The 23,695-nt window shown below is 37.8% G+C and overlaps 2 protein-coding genes across 2 annotated transcripts in view; one reads left to right on the top strand and one right to left on the bottom strand.

Annotated features, from left to right (window-relative positions):
- The window catches only part of LOC117985477 (uncharacterized protein F58A4.6), a 138,214-nt gene that overhangs the window by 73,757 nt on the left and 40,762 nt on the right, over positions 1-23,695 (top strand). The window lies entirely within an intron of this gene.
- LOC117985536 (uncharacterized) lies at positions 1,080-19,945 on the bottom strand. Its single transcript, XM_034972283.2, has 2 exons — positions 19,765-19,945; positions 1,080-2,489 (listed from the first exon to the last, which is right to left on the bottom strand). Exons 1-2 carry the CDS (start codon positions 19,768-19,770, stop codon positions 1,509-1,511), a joined length of 987 nt encoding a protein of 328 aa, XP_034828174.1. The 5' UTR covers positions 19,771-19,945; the 3' UTR covers positions 1,080-1,508.

Below are 23,695 nucleotides of genomic sequence, written 5' to 3'. Positions count from 1 at the left end.
ATGTTAAATTTTGAGTGTGTTGACGTAGAAGATGTTTGGTCATAATTTTCTTTCATTTTTAAATTAATTTATTAAGTAGGTATTAACATTCAGTCTCATTCGAACAATAGATAAACAGCCAATTAGTTATTACATCTATAAAAATATGCTATGCATTCCATGATGCAGAATGATAAACTTTTTCACCTTGCTCTTTTCCAGCTTTATTGATCTCTATCTATCCACTTTGGTAAATCTTAAGAATTGGATGAGTTTTAAACAGGGTTACAACAACCTAAAGTTCGATATAGAACTCAAATGACCCAAAATATCTTTCAATATAAAAAACGTCCAAAGCAGTAGGTCTATTTATTTTAACATTTTAGTTGTTTCATTCTAAAATAGGGCGAAATCTTTTAGGTATTTCGCCTTAAAAATAGGGTAAAATTCGTAAAAGTGGAAACACTTGTGACAACTGTCATTTCATTAAAATGTTGTCAAATGAAAAATATTATTGTCTATACTCTACCATTACGGTAGAGACGGGTAAGATTGGGATAATAGTGGCGGTTTTTGTATTTGAAATCAGAACAAATAGCTGATAATGCTGAGCTATCATTTTTATTCAAGCTATCAATTATGGCTTATACGAACTGAAGCCAGTGCGCTGGCACCAGTCCTATTGGCTTAAAAATAGACTGGCGCTATATTCTCGTAGCGCAGCTGTAAGCCAGCGCTGACTTGCGCAGATTAATAGAGGATAGGCTTGTAAGGCTTGGCTTGAAAACCTGTTTATAGAGATTGCAATCGGGGTATGAGGCGGGGGGGGGGGGGGGGGGGGGGGGGGGGGGGGGGGGCGCGGACGCCCCGCACGTCACTGCGCTCTCCCGCACCGGGTTAGCGCGGGGGTTGCGCGGGTGTGCGACAGGTTGCCATCTCGACCGATCGCGTACTATACCCATTACCTTCTCATTTGTCGACCTGCTCAACGCAAAGCACAACGCTTTCTACTTAATACTTAATATTTAAAAAATTGATACAAAGGTCTTATTTTATTAGACACCTATATTTAGAAAGCGGAAAATAAAATCAACTTTATTTTAACATTTTATTTAAAACATAAATACCTATAATTTACACAAGAAAGGCTATCACTATCAAAATTCTCATTATCATAATATTATACATCACACTGGAAGTGGAAACTGTTTTGAATCTCATCACCTACATAACTTTCTCAAAATGTTACGTAAGTAAACGTAAAATAATTTATTTTTTTACATCTTTAGTTCGTTATTAAATAGGTACTAATTGTATAATATCAGATTACAGTAGGTAGGTATTTAAAATAAATAGAGATTCGGAAAAATTACAATTAATTTTAGCATAGTTTGATAGATTCAAAAATAATAATTATCTTTTCACGTAAGTTCCATACAAATGTACCCAATCAATCACACATTATATCTAGTTACTTAGATTATTTTAAGACTAAAAAGGCAGTGATGGTAAATCGCTAATCCTCATTATCATTTCGATCTTAGATCTACAGTTTCGAAGCCCGATTCGGAAATTAATTTCGGAGCAGAGATCTCTGGAGGAGTTTCCCTCGATAAAGACGTTCTTTTTTGTCTGGGAGGCGGAACGGGCGCAGGCTGTTGGATTTTGTATTTCAATAAATCCTTTATTTTCATGCCACCTCTGTAGTAGTACAGGTACAGGCCTGCCAACACCGCGACTGCGACGAATAGCGTGATAATCGCGATGACAACACTGTAGTACCACGTAGTTCCGGTAGACTCTTCCGGTGCTGGCTCTGCTGTAGGTGGCTTCCTGCTTGGGCTGACGTACGTTGGCCTCGGTCTTCTCGTCGAGGTGGCGAAGCGCTCTCCGATGGCTATATCCGCGCACGCTCGGAATTCTTCTTGCGGTCCGCACCCAACCGCTCCCTTACCATCTTCGCACGTTCCCCAATTATTACCAGCGATATATTGCCACTGTAACACACAGTGCGAGCATTGTAAGCCTTCAGGTAGCTGATATTTCATTTCGTATACCTTGTTCCCTTCTTTAGGGTAGAATTTCGTTTCTTCTGTTCCTTCCAAGTGTAGGACGTACTTGTCCATGCATTCTTGGTCACTCGCGTGGGGGTCATCGCATATTCTGAATTTGAAGTATCCGTTGTGGCTGGCGGTCAACTGGACCTTTAGGACGACGACGTCATTAGGAGCATATCTACGGACGATCACGCCTTGGCCAAATCTGCCCCCTAACTCGTGGGGGCGAGGCTTCGGCGTGTCCCAGGCGTCGCCGCAGACGCCGCATTTCCCGTTGTTCTTGTTCCACTGCCTGGTGAACCCACCACAGTACAACTCGTGGTCGTTGTAGTTATGTGGTGTGTCGAAACCGTATCGCCAGGCGGTAGCCCGAGATGGCGGTTCGATCAACCTGCCGTGTCCATTCACGCCTCTCTCTAATATTGACAGGATTGCTACGCCATACCATATTATCTGAAAATAAAGAGATAAAAGAATGAGCCATTATAATCAACAATTATGGAGTACTAGTTGATGCCTAGCGCGACTTTGTACATACACGTGGATTTAAGTTTTTAAAAATCGTGTAGGAAACTCTTTGATTTTGCGTCAACCCGTTGATCCGTTGCGACGTGATTGAAGGACAAACCAATAAACCAACAAACAAACACACTTTCGCATTTATAATATGGGTAGTGATTGTGATAAGTGTGTAGTGGTTCGTGGTTATTCTCTTGGGTTTTAAGTAGGTACCGACTACCGACTTATTTACTCAAGCTCTTCCGTAAATTCATACTTAGATGTTAGGTATAGGTAGGTAGGCACATGTTCTATATACAATAAGTTAAGTAACTGTGCTACGCAATTTAAAAAAACGTGTGAGAAAAGATCTTAAGTATAAAATATATAAAGCCATAAAGACACGAATATCATTTCGTAAATGTGCAAACTAACCAAGGCTACGACAATTCGCATATGACTTACAGAGTTCATGACTTCATGCTAGCGAATATTTACTTAGATACCTGAAAATTGTAGAATAAAATACCCTAAACACTCTAAATTTTGAACCTGAAAATCGTGACTTTTATCTTCAAACTTTGTTAAATGGATGGGTCGGTCGTGATAATCTAGCAGACACACAGACAGATAGACAGTCAGACGTAAACACTTTCGCCTTTATAATATTAGTAGCAACCCGCCTCGGCTTTTTACAATTTTCGTAAAGATCTCCAATTTTTTTTTAAATAAAATATAACCTTTGTCACTAAGGAATAACGTAGCTTTCTACTGGTGTAAGAATTTTTAAAATCGGTTCAGTAGTTCCAGAGATTATTTCCTACAAACAAACTTACAAACTTTGCCTCTTTATAATATTAGTATAGACTAGTATGGATACTCTGCTATTGTATTAGTAATGCAATCAATACAGGGGAAGTAGGAAACAGGTTGTTCAAGGTGCGTCGGTCAGGAACCGCGCACGCTCTACATATTAAGCAGTAAAGTGGCACACAGTCTAGTCGATTTCTTTGATTTGTATCCGTCCTTCAAGTTATTCTCAACACATCAAAAGAACTTGATAATGTTAATATTATGCTCATAGCCGATAATGGCAGCGTTCAGAAAGCTTCGAGCTGTCTTCTTGTCCAAAATTCCTCAGTGCTTGAAGACCAAAGTCTTTGAACAGTGCGTGTTGCCAGTGATGACATATGGAGCCGAGACATGGTCGCTAACTATGGGCCTCATAATATAAGAAAGCTCTGCAGAGTCACTCAGCAGGCGATGGAGAGAGCTATGCTTGGAGTTTCTCTTAAATCAAATCAGAAATGAGGAGATCCATAGGACAACTAGAGTAACCGACATAACTGAACGGGTTGCGAAGCTGAAGTGGCAATGGGCAGTGCACATAGTTAGGAAAACCGATAGACGTTGGAATCCCAAGGAGCTGGAATGAAGACCTCGCACCGGAAGGCGCAGCGTTGGAAGACCTCCACTAGGTGGACGGACGACATCAGACGAGTCACAGGGAGGGCTATGGGGAGGAAGGGAAATGGAATGTTTCTTGCTGGTTCTTCTCGGTAGGAACGGCATTCGGAACCAGTGGTAAATTAAACTAGTTAACGATTCACGATCAAAAGCACTTGTAATAAGTCTACTTGAATAAAATATATTCTCTTCTAAGTTTCCCCATAGCCGTAATCAGGATACAAAGAAGACCGCCAACCATATGCGCAGCGTTGCTAAAAATTGTCTACATACAAGCTCTCCGGCAATATGCATATGCTGCGGCGTTGGTTGCGTTGCCACACTTTACAACAATTGTTCGTTTAGCAATACAGCCTGCGGGCCACTGCATTACGTGTGAAGAATGCCTATTATTTATTAAGTAGGTACTTTGTTATTATTCAGTATCTCTGAATCGACTGTGAAATTGTACGTGCCAATTGTTTCAGTTTGGTTTACAAACTATTATATCAAATTCAGTCTTCCAAGTGAAACGTTCCAACGTAGTAAAAAGTTTGTTTTGCAATCTAGTGATTTAAAAATAAATGATGAAACTACTTAACGCAAATAAAAAAACCGGCCAAGTGCGAGTCAGGCTCGCGCAATGAGGGTTCAATGACACTTTGCACGATAATTCAAAAACTATTATGCGTAAAAATGAATTAAAAACAGTTTTAGGATGCACAGGTGCAGACCTTTCATATGATACCGCACTTGATATAGTTATCTTACTTAGAAAATTGAAAATACTAATTATTTGTTCATGACTACAATTTAATTTTTTTTGTGTGATATAACCACAAATTCACGCTTTTCAGGTTTTTCCCCGAATGTCAGCTATAAGATCTACCTACCTGCCAAATTTCATGATTGTGGGTCAACGGGAAGTACCCTGTAGGTTTCTTGACAGACCGACAGACAGACAGACAACAAAGTGATTCTATAAGGGTTCCGTTTTTCCTTTTGAGGTACGGAACCCTAAAAATGGCAGTCTGCGCTCTGTAGTGAGTCGGCGATGGGTTGCCTATAATGATGATGCTGTGATCTTGTCGTAACTTTACTGCGTTCAGAAGTTGACTCCTTGAAATTGAAATCATTTGGACCCATTGGTATTTTTAAAACAATAATTTAGTATGCGCGACACAGCACGTCACTTTCCTGTTGCGAATCGTAAATGAAAGTGAAACTTCAGCTGTTTGAGTGAGACTATAGGTCTGGAAATATAATGGTCGATTGGAAGCAAAATCGTTTTCAATCATAATCAATGATACCAATAGTCCGCGACAAACGTCCCGTCCCACACACTCCACCCCACCTCCGCGCTAACCCGGTTCGGGCGAGCGCGGGTGTGCGGGCGACCCCCCTGCCCTGATACCCAGTGGCCCTACCGCGGTTGTTTGACAGCTACAATGTCACGATCGCAATCATCTCTGATTGGTTAATGCTCGCTCACTATTGGCCACAATTCATTGTTGCAAGAAGAATCGCACAAATTCAGCCAATCAAAACAATTGAGATTGTAATAATGATTGATGCAGGTTTTAGACAATCGCCCTGATTGCTGATTGCTATCTCGACCTGTCGCGTACTACACCTACCTAAGTGTAAAAGAGTAATACTACGATACTTGGGTCACATTATTGTAAAGCGCCTATCCCTTCTACTCTCGTGCGTTTTGGATCTTCTGACTTACCTATTGATATAGCAAGCGTCCTAGGCGCTTGCGGACGGGAAGCTGTGAAGGCAAAATGTATGGCGCTCTATCATCATTAATTTATTATGATTTGCGTCAGATCGCCTTAATTTTTTTTAAACCATTTTATAGAGGTTTTAAATAAAATAACAATCAGTAGTTTTATGACGATGGAATTTCGTATTTAAGATATGTGCCTAATTAACATTTGAGACTTGTAAATTGGACCAACAAACCGGTAAGGTCGTGCAACCTACGTTAATTCTAGTAGGATGGTGGTCGAACAGGATGTGAACTAAATTATATTTTAATCTTTATAAAATGATAATGACAAAATATAAGTATGTTTAGCGAAGTTTATCTGCAGCTGATTTCTATAATTCAAAAAAATAATCAACATGTTAACATTTTAAGCGTGATACCCGTGGGAGATACGAGAACCAATGTGAAAACCCTGCAAACAGCTGATCGCGGAAATGAACTAGTAAAAACTTCTGTGAACTCGAAGGACCGCGACGAAAGAATTTATGTTATACTAACTATTTAATACATGGATGTACCATTATAATAATTCTTGTTGTATTACGAGTACCTACCTAATAACTACTAGTACCTACTATACTTCTTTTGTTGTCCGATTAAATAAATTAATTGAATTGAATTGAGTAGGTACTTAAAATTGCTTTGATTTGGTTTGACTACCTATGCTTAATCAAACACGCTCATACCTAGTCTATTCTATATAAAAATGATTTGGTGTTTCCAATATGAATGACGGTGAAATATTTGCGCCGAATTGAAAAGCTCCTCCTTTTTTGAAGAAGACTAAAAGGAGTGCCTATGCTATAAATCATTATATCCACTAAGACCCATGACCTGACCGTGACCCTGACTTATTTCGACTAAGTAGGTACCTATAGTTTTTATTTTAATGCACACACACATGCACAGGTAGGTACTGGAACAATGAACTCACAGTCTCATTGTTATGATTTTATCATTCCGCATAATTGAATACTTAATACCTACTAACTCTCATATTAAAAATTAAAAACCGGTCAAGCGCGAGTCGGACTCGCACATGAAGGGTTCCGTATGGCATACAATCGTACAACACTTTTATGTGCAACACTGACGGATAGCGCCAGCCATCTAAGGACTGTGATCTTTTCCTTTACTTGACCTACCTACCTGCCAAGCAGTGGCGTGCACAGTGTTTGAAGCCAGGGTAAGCATTAGTTGGGTAGGAACCTATTTACTGGCAGGTCATAATGAAAAATATGCATTGAGCCATTACAACTGGGGTAAACAGTGCATTTATGCCTCTATGCCTTGCACGCCACTGCTGCCAAGTGATTCTAGTTCAACGGAAAGTACCTACCTTATAGGTTTTGATTTCCCTGTCTTGACAGACACGTCGACGGACAGACAGACAGACAACGCAGTATAATAAGTATAATAAGGGTTCTTTTTCCTTTTGAGGTACGGAATCCTAAAAATATTATACAGCGACTTTTCCGGTGGTTTTTGTAAAAATTCCGGTTCCACTCTAGTTTAGTTACCATCTTGCCTCCTGCAGCCACCAAGCGGTTAAGCGTTTCAGTGGTTTTAGACTTCAGCCACAAAACTTCAGCGGTGTACCTACGATGCCGTGTAGAATCTGTTTAGTAATATAAAAACTGCGCTCTCAATAGCCCGCGTCCATCATAGACTAGGTACATCGTCACGCAACATCACGTGAGATCCCAGCAAGGAACTAAATAGGTACAGTAAGCGGCAAGAAAGTAATGTACATCGGCCTTCAGAATGACATTTCAGCTTTGTAGAGCGTTCTATCTGTGAGACAATGCTGTACAAATCCGCTAAAGGTCGATGTAATTACATTACTTTCTGCCGCGTACTGTACCTAATTATCATCGCTCAAAAACAGTTAAGTAATAGTTTAATTTAAAACCAGAACAGTTTCGAATCGTTTGTCTGTCGCTTGTTAAATAATTCCATCAATTCCCCATGACATAACAATAAAGTGTAATGAACTGCTCGATCCAGTTGTCTTTACTCATGAAGTCCCACAAGGTTACGTTGCGCAACAAAAAGTCTTACGAACACAGCATCGTTATTCTGAGCGCGAAATTGTGCGACCATTTCCCAAGCTGCCTTTCACCGAGTCTTGCAATGGATACTTACCCGGGAGGGCTAGTCTGGTAGGACCGATAATAATCAATATAGCAAGCAAACTGAACCAAACAGAATATAGGTACTTAATCTTGTATCTATTATTATCTATTCTATATAGTACTAGCTTATGCTCACGACTTCGTCCGCGTGGACTACACAAAATTTCGAACCCCTATTTCACCCACTCAAGAGTTGAATTTTCAAAAATCCTTTCTTAGCGGATGCCTACGTCATAATAGCTATCTGCATGCCAAATTTCAGCACGATCCGTCCAGTAGTTTGAGCTGTGCGTTGATAGATCAGTCAGTCAGTCACCTTTTCCTTTTATATATTTAGATATTGTAGAATGTTTAGTCGTGTAGTCGTCTCGGTCTCTTATTTGGGAGATATGGGGGCGGGGGTCGATCTCGGGCTTTAACCAATTACCATTTATTATAATAGGTATTATACCACTTGCTTTAACGGTGAAGGAAGGCATGCAGGTTTTCTCAAGATGAGAAAACCTGCATGCCTGAAAGTTCTCCATAATGTTCTCAATAATGTGTGAAGTCTGCCAATCCGCACTTGGTTAGGTTAGGTTATCTATTTTAAAATTCGCCATCTTGGTTTTTATTATTTGTTATTAGTTATAGCGGCAATAGAAACATAATATAGGTACATTCTGAGAAAATTTCAATTTTCTACCTGCCTATTTACGGTTCAGGCCGCTAACAGACAGAAGGGCGGATAGACGGACGGACAGCGGTGGCTAATAGCAGAGATTATTTATTACAAGACGTAATGAATTATCTCTGGTAATAGGGTCTTATTGGAACCCTTCAGGTGCGGAACCGTAAAACAATTTTGAACAAAAAATGTTTTTACTTATTTCAATCTTGGAAAAGTTAGCCGACGCGATCGGTATTTCATTACATTACACAAAACCAAGATTATTTATGAGGCCTTCTCGTGATCAACTTTTGTTTTAAATACGTAACCTTTTACATAAAATTATAAAACTGGCGGAACGTCGACTGACGACGAAAGTTTTGGGAGAAAGTTTTTGTTAATTGATCAGTCAACTAGAATGTTGCATCTATGCAGATAACTGAACATCAGCCCCCCAATTGTGTAAGAATAACCATTTCATGGCTATCGCAATCGTCAAGAATTCTGCCCTTTGATTGGCTGTGAAAAAATGTAAACAGCGAATCAACCAATCAAAGGGCAGAATTTCTTGACGATTGCGATAGCCATGAAATGGTTATTCTTACACAATTGGGGGGCTGCTATGCGGTCAAACTGTGAAGAGCACGTTCCATTATGACATCTAAGCTGGCACTATATTTTAAGTTTTAATTATATTTATCACTACCCAAGATTCAAAATTCTTATAATATAATAGATATTGGTTTGTTGGTTTGTCTTTCAATCACGTCGCAACGGAGCAACGGATCGACGTAATTTTTTGCATGGATAGGTATAATCAAAGACCGGACCGGATATAAAAAAAGGAGAGTGACATAGGCTAATTTTTATCCCGGAAAATTAAACAGTTCCCACGGGATTTTAACAAACCTAAATCCAAGCGAACGAAGTCGCGGGCATCAGCTAGTATACTAGCTATATTTTTTACATAATATTTATATTAATATGTATACTATAATGTAAAAAAGATAGGTAATAATATAAAAGGAAACTTCCAAATAAATAAACAGACAAAATTGGAAGGAGACCATGACATACATGATTGTTTTAGGATAATAATAAACATAACTACCTACTACCAATTTTTTTCAGTAGTTTAGGATTCTCTATGTTATCACTAATCAGTCAGTGTTTTAGTGGAAAACTAAACATTTCAACATAATCCAGTATTTGACAACTAGTCATTAATCATTATCTTTTTATCAAACGTCCAAACACGCGCTTAGTACGCGAGCTTTTATGAAATGCTGGCATGTGACATGTGTAAATTCTTGTTAAGCTTAATACAACTATAAAGGTATATTAATTATTAAACTAACATAACAAGACTAAGTACTAATAATTAATAGAAAATTACTTAATTCACAGAGCGTGAAATCTAACATATTATTAAAAAATACTATTGAGCTGATGCCCCTGACACGCTCTTGACTTACTTCAATAGAAAAAAAACTAAAAACAACGTACTGTGAAAATGGAAATGCATGGTCGAGGGATTCACAAAAAAAAGTAAACAACCTTTCCATTGCATTATGGACTTTATCGTCATAATCATAAGCATTTACGTGACTGTATTAGTAACCTGGTGAGTTAGTCTTTCATTCATTTCCTGATACACTCTCACTCGTTACAATACTGTGTTGCTAATATTTCCATACATCAGTTTCATGATTGGCAATTGTAGATCTTAAATTGTAAGTGGTAATGTTAAAAATAGAATAGCAAATTGATATTCAACTGCAACAACTCTTTGGATTGATTTGATTCATACACGTATGTTTATATAAAACGTTAAACGTTACAATACAATATGTATTATGAATTTTGATGTATAATGTAAGTAATATAAACGAGTATTGTGACATTATTCAGTGTTATGAATAGAAACTAAACTAAATGATCAAGACTAAAACACACAAAAGATTAAATAAAAATCCTTTTCACGGGGAACATTGTGAAACGGATAGCACAACTGCTTTTATTTGTTTTTATTTTTATAATCGTTTAAATATTAGTCTTATTAGCTAAATGTAGCAATGTCAGACACGTACAGTGTGCATAAAATTGATAATTCCTTAATAGCAAAGTTGCGTACAAGGAACCGGCTGAGCTTTCAGCTGTCCACAACACAAGATAGTGTTGAAAATAGTAACTGCTTTTGAGTTTCTTGCCAGCTCATCTTAGTAGAATCTGTTTTCCGAACCAGTGCAGTGATAAAGTCACAGACGTGACACAGAGACTAGTTTGTCCTACATGAAATAAATTTGTCGCTTAGGGCGTTTGTGCACCCATCCATAATTTCACGGATCCGTCAAAAAATATGAATCGCACTACGTATTTTGTGTGACGGCCACTTCGAGAATCATGGATACGAACTGAATACCTACGGATAAGCACAAACACCCGTAGGCAACAAAATCGCTTATTTTTTAACAAAGGTTTCACTAAACGCCCACGTTTCGTCTCAAATATTATTAAAATTAACTGGACTTAAAGTCCAACATTGACGAAATACATTCCGGTTTTGACTTATGTATTGGCACCCACAAAATGCCTAAATATGTATACGTGAATATTAAAATAGGTTACAAGATATTCTCTCGAAAAAGCAATAAAAATGCCATATTTGCGTCATTCATACAGAATAGGACAACAACAAAAGATTAATTTATTTATTAATCTGTTCTCATTATAATAATTAGGTACGACGCAAAACAAAACACATTGGTATTCAAAACTAAGCATTTTGTGTTAAAAACAAAACAAAGAAGCATGAGAACGTAAAATCACGTAAGTTTTTAGTTTTTACAGAATTTACGAGCTATGTCATTAATCCAAGCAGAGATTTGGACACAATCGCGGTTAGTCAGACACGTTTTGTCAATACGCGAGTGAATATTTTGCGATTAGAGCCGGGAAGTGTCCCGTTGTAAGGGGAGGGTATGGTCACATGAAGTTTACGCTTAAGATAGATTTCGACCTGTGGCGTACTATATCTATTTACACAGCTTTTGTGTTTAGCGGAGATTCACGTACCTACCTACATAGGTAGTTTCCTCTGCCTACGGAATCGTTTTTCGATTTTGTTTGCACGAAACAGTAGGATAAAACCACATATCCTCGGCCGAAAGTAATGTACATCGACTTTTATAAGGAGACAGCAGATTTGTAGGGCGTTGCCCCTGTCGTTTAGTGTAAACATCATATACGTATGAGTGACAACGACAAGACAACGCTCTACAAAGCCTAAGTGTCATTCTAAAGGCCTATGTACATCACTTTCGGCAGCGTACTGTACTTACCTAGATGTTTTAAAGTGAACTATCAGTGCAATAGGCATTGTATTCAAAACATTTATTATCCTTTCTTCTGCGGTTTTTAGAGACTTTACACGCATTATAAAATCGTGAATCATCATCATTTAGGTACATTTAAAAGTAATCGTTAGAATTTATTAGTCACTCTAGTGAGCGCCATTTTTCGGAAAATCGAGCATAATATTATTAGGTATATACCTACTTAAAGTAGGTAATAAATTCGGTCAGTTTTCCGGTTATTAACGACCGTATCATCTAAGATTAGGCCCCGCTGCCTATTACGAAATAAATCTTATAGAGAAGGCACTACTAAATTGGTTGATAGACTAATTACTAAATTCATTTTCCATTTTTAACTTTGAGACGAGTTATTTTTTACTTTATTTCTTGTGCATCTAGATTATTATAAGTCCCGCAAATTGCTATTGCGCGGGAACCATGTCTCATTAAAATCGAAATGACGTCAATTTGACGTCTTTGACGTGTATTTAAGTAAAAATATACCATCAGCTCGAAACTTTAGATTAGTGCTGACGTCACTAAATGGCGGCCACGTGCATTAGCAATTTGCGGGACTTATAGCTACTAAACTTCACAGAATACAATAATAGTAAAAACAAGTAAGTTTATTTTTACAATAGCGAGCAATCGAGGCGGGTCACCTGATGTTAAGTGATTACCACCGCGTAATAAACATTTGAAGCACCAGAGGAACCGCCTATGTCTTGTCGGTTTTTCAGTGATCCGCCCCTTGAATTGAATACCTAACCCCATTGTTAAAATCCCCATTTTTGTATGTGCGCGGAAAGATCCGGGTGGTCGAAGTGCATTAGGCACCACCAGTGGCGTGCAACTCATAGAGGCATAAAAGCGCTGCTTACCCAAGAAATAGCTAACTCAGTTGAAATTGCTCAATGGTCATTATCCTTTGGCTTGCTTACCTAACTAATGCTTACCCTGGCATTAAACCCTATGCACGCCACTGGGCACCACTGGTGCTTTTGAAATTGATGAAAAGGAGATGGCCCAAAATTGCCCCAGAGTCGTTGTATACTGAAAAATACCTATACTTACCTAAAAATTGTATACTGAATAATAAATAATATTTTTTTTCTGGGGCAAACAATGTACTGGAGTAGAGTGTAGGTATCTACCTACTTTGTAAAATTTCTTGTGACGTATACCAACTTTGTATAACGTAGAATAGAATAGAATAGAATGTTTTTTTTATTCATGTAAACTTTTTAAAAGTGCTTATGAATAGTCAGGTAGTTTTAATTTACCACTGGTTCGGAATGCCGTTCCGTTCGTATCTAGATTATATCTTCCTTTTTAATTTTAATTTAATTATTTTTCACTTCTACGAATGATTATAGGAAAAGTCTAATAATATTGTGGGTTGGTTAGGTACAGAATAGAATAGAATAGAATAGAATGTTTTTTATTCATGTAAACTTTTTACAAGTACTTATGAATAGTCAGGTAGTTTTAATTTACCACTGGTTCGGAATGCCGTTCCTACCGAGAAGAACCAGCAAGAAACTCGGCGGTTTACAAATGCATATTTTGCTCTTCCTGTAGCCAAAACAAACTGGCCAGGCAGACTGTAGGTACTACGTAACAATAAGGGCCGTTAAAACATGACAATATGAAATTCGAGAATCAAACCTCAAACCTAGTCAATAGGATATCGCGTGTCTATGGATATACTACCACTGACCACGACCACAAAACCATTGAGCCGCTGAGCGTGAACAATACACTTCCACGAAGCGATCTATATTAAATACTCATAGCACAGAATATATAATAGTACCTACTAAAAAAAAAAACTCATAGCTCCAGTTGCATAATTGGCTGTTAAAGTTGCGTTACGGCTATATACAAGGAAAAGCAGACTGACTGACTGACTGATTGACTGATCTACTGATCAACGCACAGCTCAAACTACTGGACGGAGCGGGTTGAAAGGCATGCAGATGGCAGTGGCGTGCACAGTGTTCGAAGCCAGGGTAGGCATTAGTTAGGTACGAACCTGTTTACATGCAGGTCATAATGAAAAATATGCATTGAGTTATTACAACTGGGGTAAGCAGTGCATTTATGCCTCTATGACCTGCACGCCACTGGCAGATAGCTATTAGATATGACATAGACATCCGCCGAAAGAATATTTGAAAATTCAACCCCTAAAGGAGTAAAATAGGGGATTGAAAGTTATGTAGTTCACGCGGACAAAGTCGCGGGAATAAGCTAGTTTCAATATAATTAAGAAGAGTAGGTCGGATTTCAGTTTTGAACTTTCAATCAATCAGCCTGTTTGCATCCACTGCTGGACATAGGACTCCCGAGAGCGCGCCACCACACACGGTCCTCCGCCTTCCTCATCCACCCGCTTCCCACCACCCTCTTAAGGTGACGTCCAGCGGATTGGAGGTCATCCCGCACTGCGCTTGTTGGTTCGCGGTCTCCACTCCAGAACACTTCTGCCCTAGCGACACCACTTCAGCTGGCTGATTCGTTGAGCTATTTCGTTTTGAACTTTCATCTTGTTAAATAAGGTTTAGTTTGGCAGTTTAGCGTCGCGTCTGTGATATTATAGGTACCTACCTATTATTAATAAGTGACAGTCGGGATTTTATTTTAAACATTTTCCTTGTTTGCCGCCCTCATTATCATGGTATCAGTATCCTGTATTGATACATAAAATACGAAAAATATATAGGTATTAAATGCAATCAAATTAAATACCTATCATACGGTTCCGATAAAACAAGTTTTAACTTTTAATAATTCATTGGAACTACGCCGTAGCCATGAACTATCAACTGAATTTTTAGATGATAAATAGACTATTGAAATCGAACTTTGTTATCTGTGTAATGCGGAAATATCATTAGGTATATTGAAATTAATTAGAGGATAGCATGTTAAAGTAGAGCCAAAAAAGCTAATTTCCTCAAAAACAGCTCGAGCCCTAAAGTGTTAACATTAAAGTTTACTAAAGTAGACGGAAGACGCAGCGTTGGAAGATCCCCCACTAGGTGGACGGACGACATCAGACGAGTCGCAGGGAGCCGCTGGATCCAGGCGGCGCAAGACCGTGGCGTGTGGACGTCCCTACAAGACACCTATGTCCAGCAGTGGACGTCTATTGGTTGATGATGATGATGATGAAAGTACCTAACTTCAAGATGATCGTCAAGTCGAAAATAAAAATTGTAATCTTCATGCATGGACTTCACAAATTTCAAACCCCTGTTTTACCCCTTTAGGGATTGAATTTTCAAAAATCCTTTCTTAGTGGAAGTCTACGTCATAATGGCTATGTGCATGCCAAAATTCAGCCCGATCCTTTCGGTAGTTTGAGCTGTGTTGTTTATAGATCAGTCAGTGAGTCAGCTTTTCATTTTCTTACCTAAAAACTAACACTCAACCAAGTCAAAGTTGAAATATGTATGTACAAACGCAAACTGATTCAGCAAATGACTCATGAAGTTGTATGACCCTACAAATTATTTACGTCTGGCATTTAGTTATCAACTTTATAAAAAGTTGTGTATAATGTGTCAGACTTAGACAAGGTACTTAAGTAGCAAGTAGCTAGGTCTTATAGCACAAGGAATAAATCTGAAAAGTGCGAATTTGTGGATACGGACATAAAAATATTAAAATGTGTTAATGAACAAATAATTAGTATTTTTAATTTTCAAAGTAAGAAGTACCAAGTGGGGTATCATGTGAAAGGGCTTTACCTGTATATTCTAAAAAAGATTTATATTTATATTTATGCATAGCAGTTTTTTATTTATGGTGTAAAATGACCGAGTAAAAATAATCGAGTACCTACGGAATCCTACATGCGCGAGTCTGACTCTTGACTCTTGGCCGGTTTTTTTTAATCTTGCGTAGTCATATTATAAACTACACGATGCACTTGCGATTGTGACTTCGTCCGCGTGTATGTGTAGGTATAATTAGTTATTAAGTTTTTAATATGTTATACAGTTACTTAGTTTTAAAGTTACACGGTTTCAATAATACACAATAGGCTAACTAGAAACAGAGACAAGCTTGCAGCCCCTGCCTTCCGCCTCAAGAAAGTCCAAAAGTCATTTGTGGGTATGGGTATTACCTTTTATAATCAAATCCCGCAAACTATTTTGGACTTACCTTTGTACAAGTTTAAAAAATAATATGCTCCTGAAAAAAGCATATTACACAATTGAAGATTATCTAAATGATAAAAGAGCGTGGATTTGACCTGCAGCTCGTTCCAGCAACGCACAAGACTGCAAATACCATTTTATACATGACATAATCTTGTACCTATATCAAATATTTGAAAGCAAAGAGTAACCGCCGAGTTTCTTGCTGGTTCTTCTCGGTAGGAAAGGCATTCCGAACCAGTGGTAGATGCATCCGACTATTTTGTAGTAAGTACTTTTAAAAGTTTATTCGAATAAAAAAGATTTTTATTTATTTATTTATTTAATAGCACCTTGAAGTAATAGAGTAAGTTTCACTACACGCACGTAGTAACTTATATCTTCCGATCATTTCATTACGTACGAGAAATCGGAAACTAGACAGAAATATACCAAAACACAGCAACTACATAACAAGGCATGTCGGAATAATCCATCATATTTAGTAACATGTATTCCTATTTTTGTAAATACATATGTAGGTATAACAAAATCGTTCGACTGAAAACTGTTGTTACTTACAGAGATTGTTTATTATGTAGCAATTACAATTTGATTAAGGAAAGTGTGTGTATAGTAAAAGATATAGTAGATAACTTCCTATCTGTTTTGTACGTGTTACAAATATTATAATACTATTTAATTATAACACGTAACTAGATGATTACAAAATGTTTAATAATCACGTTCAATTTACTTATTTTGTTTTTATATTTCGACCAAAAATAAATGATAAAAACGTCGTCAGTATAGTAGACTATACTATACTGACGACGTTAAAGTCTAAAGTTTATGACAACTTTTAATAGGTCGATAAACCGATCATCCTAATGTAAACATACATAACGCTTTGTTCACATGAAAATCGGATTAAGTCGTATCTCTTTCTTGTATGTACTTTGGTTTATCTTATTCGACTAAACTTATTACACATAACTATCTATAGTACCAATAGACTTAATAGTTTCAGTAAAATCAGTTCAACATTGCTTCATTTGAGATTTCGATTCGTTATTTTTGATTAATCAGCCAAATCATTGAACAAATCTACCTGAACTAATTGCTGTAATAATTGACTAGCGATAGATAGGTATAGGTGCAAACAGAAATGTAATTTAGTAAGGTATAGAAGTAGAAAAGGACCCGGTGTCATTTATATATTCTGTTGCCTGCACTCTACAATCTAGTAATCTACATGCAGAAGATGTTTGATAAAAATGTAAACAAGTATATCTTCTCGCTGAAATGCGTAAGAGGCGTACTATACGTGGCCCGTACGATATTGTTTGAATGCAAACTGACAATGAAATTATGATACTAAAAACTGCACTCCAGAAGGACTAAAACGCCGGGAAAATCGCGTCGCTTACGCGTTTCTTCGAGAATACAATTGCTTGGAATCGGTTTTGCCGGTAACTATAGTACGCGACAGGTAGAGATGGCAATCAGGGTACGAGGCGGAGGACGCCTTGCACACCCCGCACAGTGCCCGTGCCCACCAGCACCGGGGCTGTGTGGGTGTGCGGGGCGTTCTCACCCCGATTGCCATCTCGACCTGTTGCGTATTATCTATTTAGCTAACAAGCAGTCACTTTAACCAGCTGCAATAGTCACATAGAAAGTAGATCGCTAGCTACTATTAATTTTTTCAGGACACCTATCTACATTGCTACAACCTATGTAATAGAGTCTTAAGAGTAGGGTAGGTAGGTCGCGTACTATAGGCACGGCCGAAGCCTTCCGCTAGAGTCTAGGACGACTTGAGGCATGTTCTAGCATCTTCATTAAAATACCTAATATCTACGAAAACTACTGTACCATACCGTTTTATACCTATGTATTTGATGTCAATACACTATCGACTCTAGCAATCGTAATATGTCCAGCTTTCTCCAACTGGTTCGAGTGAAAATATCTATTTGATAATGCAAATACACGTATATTTGATAATGTGAAATACATAGTTATGTAATTCAATTAAGAAGATTAGCACATTTTATTATATCACTTTATCAAATAAGGTAGAGCTTGCTCCTCTCTCAAAATTAATTTCTTGTCATTGTACTTAGGTACAGCTACTAATTGGGTAAATCATCATCACCATGATCAACCCATCACCGGCTCACTACAGAGCACGGGTCTACTCTCAGAGTAAAAAGGGTTTAGTCATAGCCTACCACGCTGGCCATGCGGATTGGTAGACTTCACACACCTTTGAGAACATTATGGAGAACTCTCAGGCATGCATTCCTCACGATGTTTTCCTTCACCGTTAAAGCAAGTGATATTTAATTAATTAAAACGCTCATAACTCCGAAAAGTTAGAGGCTCGGGATCGAACCCCCGACCTCCGATTAGAAGGCGGACGTCCTAACCACTAGGCTATCACAGCTTATTGGGTAAAAACTAAATAGTAAATACTTACCAACTTAGTTTTTGTTAAGAAAAGTTCATGATTGATCATCGATTTAAATAAAAATTAATTGTTCTCTCAAGAGTAGGTAAAGGTTTTTTAAACAGTTTTAGTAGCTCTATTCATTTAGCTTTTCTCACAAGTTTTTGCGCGTATCGTTTTGCGTTTTGACTTTTGAGTCAATGGGATTTGACTACTACTTATGGTTTTTGATAGCAATGTTTTCCTTCACCGTTAAAGCAAATGATATTTTAATTAATTAAAACGCTCATAACTCCGAAAAGTCAGAGGTGCGTGCCCGGGATCGAACCCCCGACCTCCGATTAGAAGGCGGACGTCCTAACCACTAGGCTATCACAGCTTAGTATACATAAAAATACATATAGATTAATAATAATCTAGGTAGGTAACTTGTCTCAATTCAATCAAACGAGCTTGTATAGTATAGCTATTAGCTTCACGTGAATTTACAAAACACAGGCATCTGAGAAACTCATTGTCTTCGCTTACTTATAGTAAGTAAGTGAACTAGTCTTAAACGGTTTTTCTGTCGTCTCACCTGTAAAAGGCCCTGAACAAAACGAACGTTATTTAGGGTTGTCAGTTAGTTTTGGGAGATTCAATGGGGATTTGGTGTTAGAACCACAGAATTAAAGCCATCCCTATAACTTAAGTAGTTCTTAGTTTCTAAGAGCAAGTAAGGTTAACCACAGAACGAAAACCATCCCTATACTTAGTTCTTAATTTTCAAGAGCATGTAAGGCTTTTGGTAACCAATCTTTTTTTAATTTTATGCGTTTTTTGAGAATCTAGATAGAAATCTACTTAGGTAGGTAGATAGTATAGTAATGCATGGACTTTCGCTTTTTCCCGTTGAGCAATTGAGGCTAATCTTAATCTCTTAGTAAGTATACGGAACTTGACTTATGTATAAACGGCGTGTTTAACCCCTTGTTTAACCATAGAAACAGACTCTTTTTAACTCTTGGGCATAGCTAGGTCGCTATATTTCAAATGTATTAAGAAAAATAACCAATCCTATTACTTATTGGTTTTCAGTTTTTGTATAAAATGAGAGCAATTTCTTCGAACTATTTATTGAGATAAGACAAGGTTTTTTTATCAATTGACTGAGTATTACTTTTCAACCCCCTTTGCTCTACTTAACTTGCGTGCGGACATTAACCGACAGCCCTGTATGATTAAGACTTCAGAGCACAGCATAAAATATAAAATACAGGAAACTTACGTTCATATTTCACGGGCTCCGCGTTGCTTATATCACAGAATCGTCTACCATAAAGACGTCACGGAACCACAACTTTCTTCTAAAGAATTCCCAACTTCACAATTAAATAAAAACACGGAACCAGTTCTGTTCAGCGGTCCTTGAAATTTGTTTCCAAGACACGTCCTTTCGCTGCGGTCGCTCGTCGTCAACTAAAGGAGGTGCTAAAAAATTATACTAACTTTCTCGTACGACCGCGATTAACCTGATGGAAATAAATACATTTATTTTATTAATTTTATGTAAATTTATTAAGGATTTGGATAAAGTAACTAATGTACTAGAAAGTATATTTTTCATGAATAAAGTAACTAGGTAAGTAAGTAATAATAGCTCAGCTGAAGTGTAGAGTTTGCGCGTATTTTTATACTTATTCAGTGAAAAAGACTTCAACGCGTTTCGCTGTAGTTTTTGTGATAACACTTTGTTTACATTACGTCCATGCAATCCATAATAGTGAAATAATATACTAGCTTAGAAATGTCTTTGCTCTGAAAACTTAGGTCTAAGTAATTCACTCTTCAGGCTTTTAATAGGTAGGTACCTACATCGCTGATTTGAATACTTGACCACTTATTCTACTCTTCAATTCGGAAAACACCTTTTATTTTATTTTTACCGAATCCTACAGTGGCACCGATTCTGTTGTCTTTCTCTAAACTAAACCTAAAGTATAAAAATAAAAACCCACTGCGATCTCATCCGTCATCGTGGCAACTGAAGACGCAGTCAAAAGTGCGTCTATCTCTCACTTAGTCATCGTCATCATCATCATCATCATCGTCAACCGATAGACATCCACTGCTGAACATAAGTCTCGTATAGGGTCTTGCGCCGCCTGAATCCAGCGGCTCCCTGCGACGCATTTGATGTCGTCTGTCCAACTAGTCACTAGTGGGAGGTCTTCAAACCATGCGCTTTCCGGTCTGCGGTTGCTATTCTAGCATCTTGGGACCCCAACATCTTTTACTCAATATGAAGTCAGTAAAGTCTGTTAGGCGATAATCAGTACCCTTATTATAAATGCGAAAGTGTTTGTTTGTCCTTTAATCACGTCGCAACGGTGCAATGGATTGACGTGATTTTTTGCATGGGTATAGATGAAGACCTGGAGAGTGACATAGGCTACTTTTTATCCCGGAAAATCCAAGAGTTCCCACAGGATTTTTAAAAAACCAATTTCCACGCGGACGAAGTCGCGGGCATCAGCTAGTAAGTAATAACACCAAGTTTCAAGATCAGTCAGCCACCAAATTCTAGCGACTGATACAAAGGATAGAGGTAGACCGTAGCATAAAAGAAGAAACCGACTGACTGACTGATGTTGTGCAGCTCAAATCACTGGGTCATGGGTGTAGAAACCTGCGATTTTGGATGTAGAAAGAAGCTAAGAAAGAATTTTCGGGCGGGTCATATAAAATTAGACCTCAAAAAAATTTACTAAAGGAGAAACTGACTGACTGACCCATCAACGCGCTCGAACGAAAGAAAGGATTTTTATAAAAAAAACTGAAATCTACGAGAGTGAAGGCGGAAGAAAAACTAGAAGAAAGGTAGGTAAGTCTTGATGAAACCTAGGTTTCTCTTGGAATTAATAAATGAGAAGCTCGTGATTAGTGAGCAGATTACTTAAACTTAGTACTCTTTTAACTCGACCTTTCTTTTAAATCATATAGTGTCTTGACTCTGGATCCAGTTAGATCGATTCCGTTCAATCAAAACGGGCCCAAAGTGAGGTGTAAAAATAGCCTAAAAGCGTGTTTTCAAACGTTTATAATATTATAAACTAGCTGACCCGGCGAACTTCGTACCGCCTAACAGTCGATTCGTTTTCTGGCAATTTTTTAAATTTTTCTCTCTGTGAGACCATCCTCGTACTTCAAGGAATATTATAAAAAAAGAATTAGTAGCGAAATCGGTTCAGCTGTTCTCGAGATTTGCGATCAGCAACACATTTAGCGATTCATTTTTATATATAGAGTATATCTCTATATATAAAAATGAATCGCTAAATATGGGCAGGTACTGATTTTGAATAAACCATTTAAGTAACTTTAATTTTTTATATTTAGATAATTAGGATAATTTATGGAGAATTATTTATTATCCAAGTAGCTATGGATGCTATTGGTAGTTGTGCGTACAAGGTGCCCCGAACTGGCCTCGCTGGAGGGTTAAAACCCGATGTCCTTGACGACTGGCCGCTCCCACGTAGCCCTTTGTCCGTTAGATACGCTAGCCTATAGTAGATTATTTCCGACACCACGACGTTTCTGAAGGTTTTGGTACCTACTACGTTTATGAGTACATAGCTATAGAACAACGGCCAACAACGCACCGAGGGTTCCGTATTAAAGTCATATTTTTTTGTCAATTTGCACGATAAATCAAAAACTACTATGCTTAAAAATAAATGAAAATCTTTTTTGGAAAAAGCCCTTTCGTATGATATAGCAATCTTACTTTGAAAGTTGAAAATACAATTATTTGTTCATGAACACATTTAAAAAAAAAATGTGGTCCAACCACAAATTAACGGTTTTCGGATTTTTCACTTTACTTGTGCTATAAGACCTATCTACCTGTCAAATTTCATAATTCTAGGTCAACGGGAAGTACCCTATAGGTTTTTTGACAGTCAAGCAACGAAGTGATCATAATATAGGGGTTCCTTTTGGATTCGAACGAGTTGAAGGAAGCCGCTGGATTCAGGAGCACGACCGTGGTGTGTAAATGTAAAAGTTCCTACAAGAGACATTATGTACGTCCAGCATGAACACTGGACATAGGTCTCTTGTATCTATCTATCGATTGTATCGCGTCTATTAATTGACTAACTGACCCGCCCTGGCTTCGCTCGGGTGGAATTTAGAAAATCGAGGTGGGGGTTGAATTTCCAAAAATCATGAAATACATATTTCTTCATTTGCTGCCGAAAACCCAAATACCCATTTTCATCCAAATAACTTGAAAAAATGACGGACTTTCATCCCCTATTTAACCCCCTTGGTAGTAGAATTTCCAAAAATCGTAAAATACGTATTTTTTTATTTTTAACCGAAAGCTTAAATACCAATTTTCATCTATGTAACTTCAAAAATGACGGACTTTCATACAAACTTCCATCCCCCATTTAACCCACTTAGGGGTGGAATTTCAAAAAATCATTTCTTAGTGGATACCTACTCTTTACAAAGAACATACCCTCCAAATTTCCTGTCTCTAGGACCAGCGGTTTAGGCTGTGCGTTGATATATATGTCAGTCAGTCAGTCAGGACTTTGAATTTTACAGTAGTAATTTTATCATGTTGGAACTTCACTTACAAGCAAGTTCGTTTAATCATTAATTACCATAAACACACACTAGGTAAGTACCTTAAATTCTTGTAACATTGTCATTCCTTTCAACATTTCAACGAAAGAAAAACAAACATGTTGTTGTGGAAAACAATGGAAAGGTATCATTATGGTACGTAATCGATGCGATGTTTCTACACAAGTGGCGGAGATGTGGTATACCGTGGGCATACCTACTAATTATAGAGAGAGACAGCCAGCGCGTGCCACACCTTCATTTAAAGTGCTAAAAAAGAAAACGCCAAAGATAATTGTTTTCAGATTTATTAAGAAGGAAGGGATTTTACACATTTTTATCGGTATCCGAAGACGGTAATTACGAATGGAGCTAAAATAACTATAGAGTATAGGTTTTATGCTTGAACGAATTAACCACTGAAATAGGTAAGTAGGTACAGTACCTAACTAGGCGGGAGAAAATAATGTACATCGACCTTTAGAAAGAGATAGCGGATTTGTAGGGCATTGTCTCTGTCGTTGAGACCGACAAAACGTCATATAGGTATGAGTGACAACGCTCTACAAAGTCGAAAT

This window comes from Maniola hyperantus, chromosome 9 (assembly GCF_902806685.2).
Source record: "Maniola hyperantus chromosome 9, iAphHyp1.2, whole genome shotgun sequence".
In the NCBI taxonomy this organism is placed as follows: Eukaryota; Metazoa; Arthropoda; class Insecta; order Lepidoptera; family Nymphalidae; genus Maniola; species Maniola hyperantus.
Note: the sequence above shows the minus strand (reverse complement) of the source record. Positions and strands in the feature narration are given on the sequence as shown.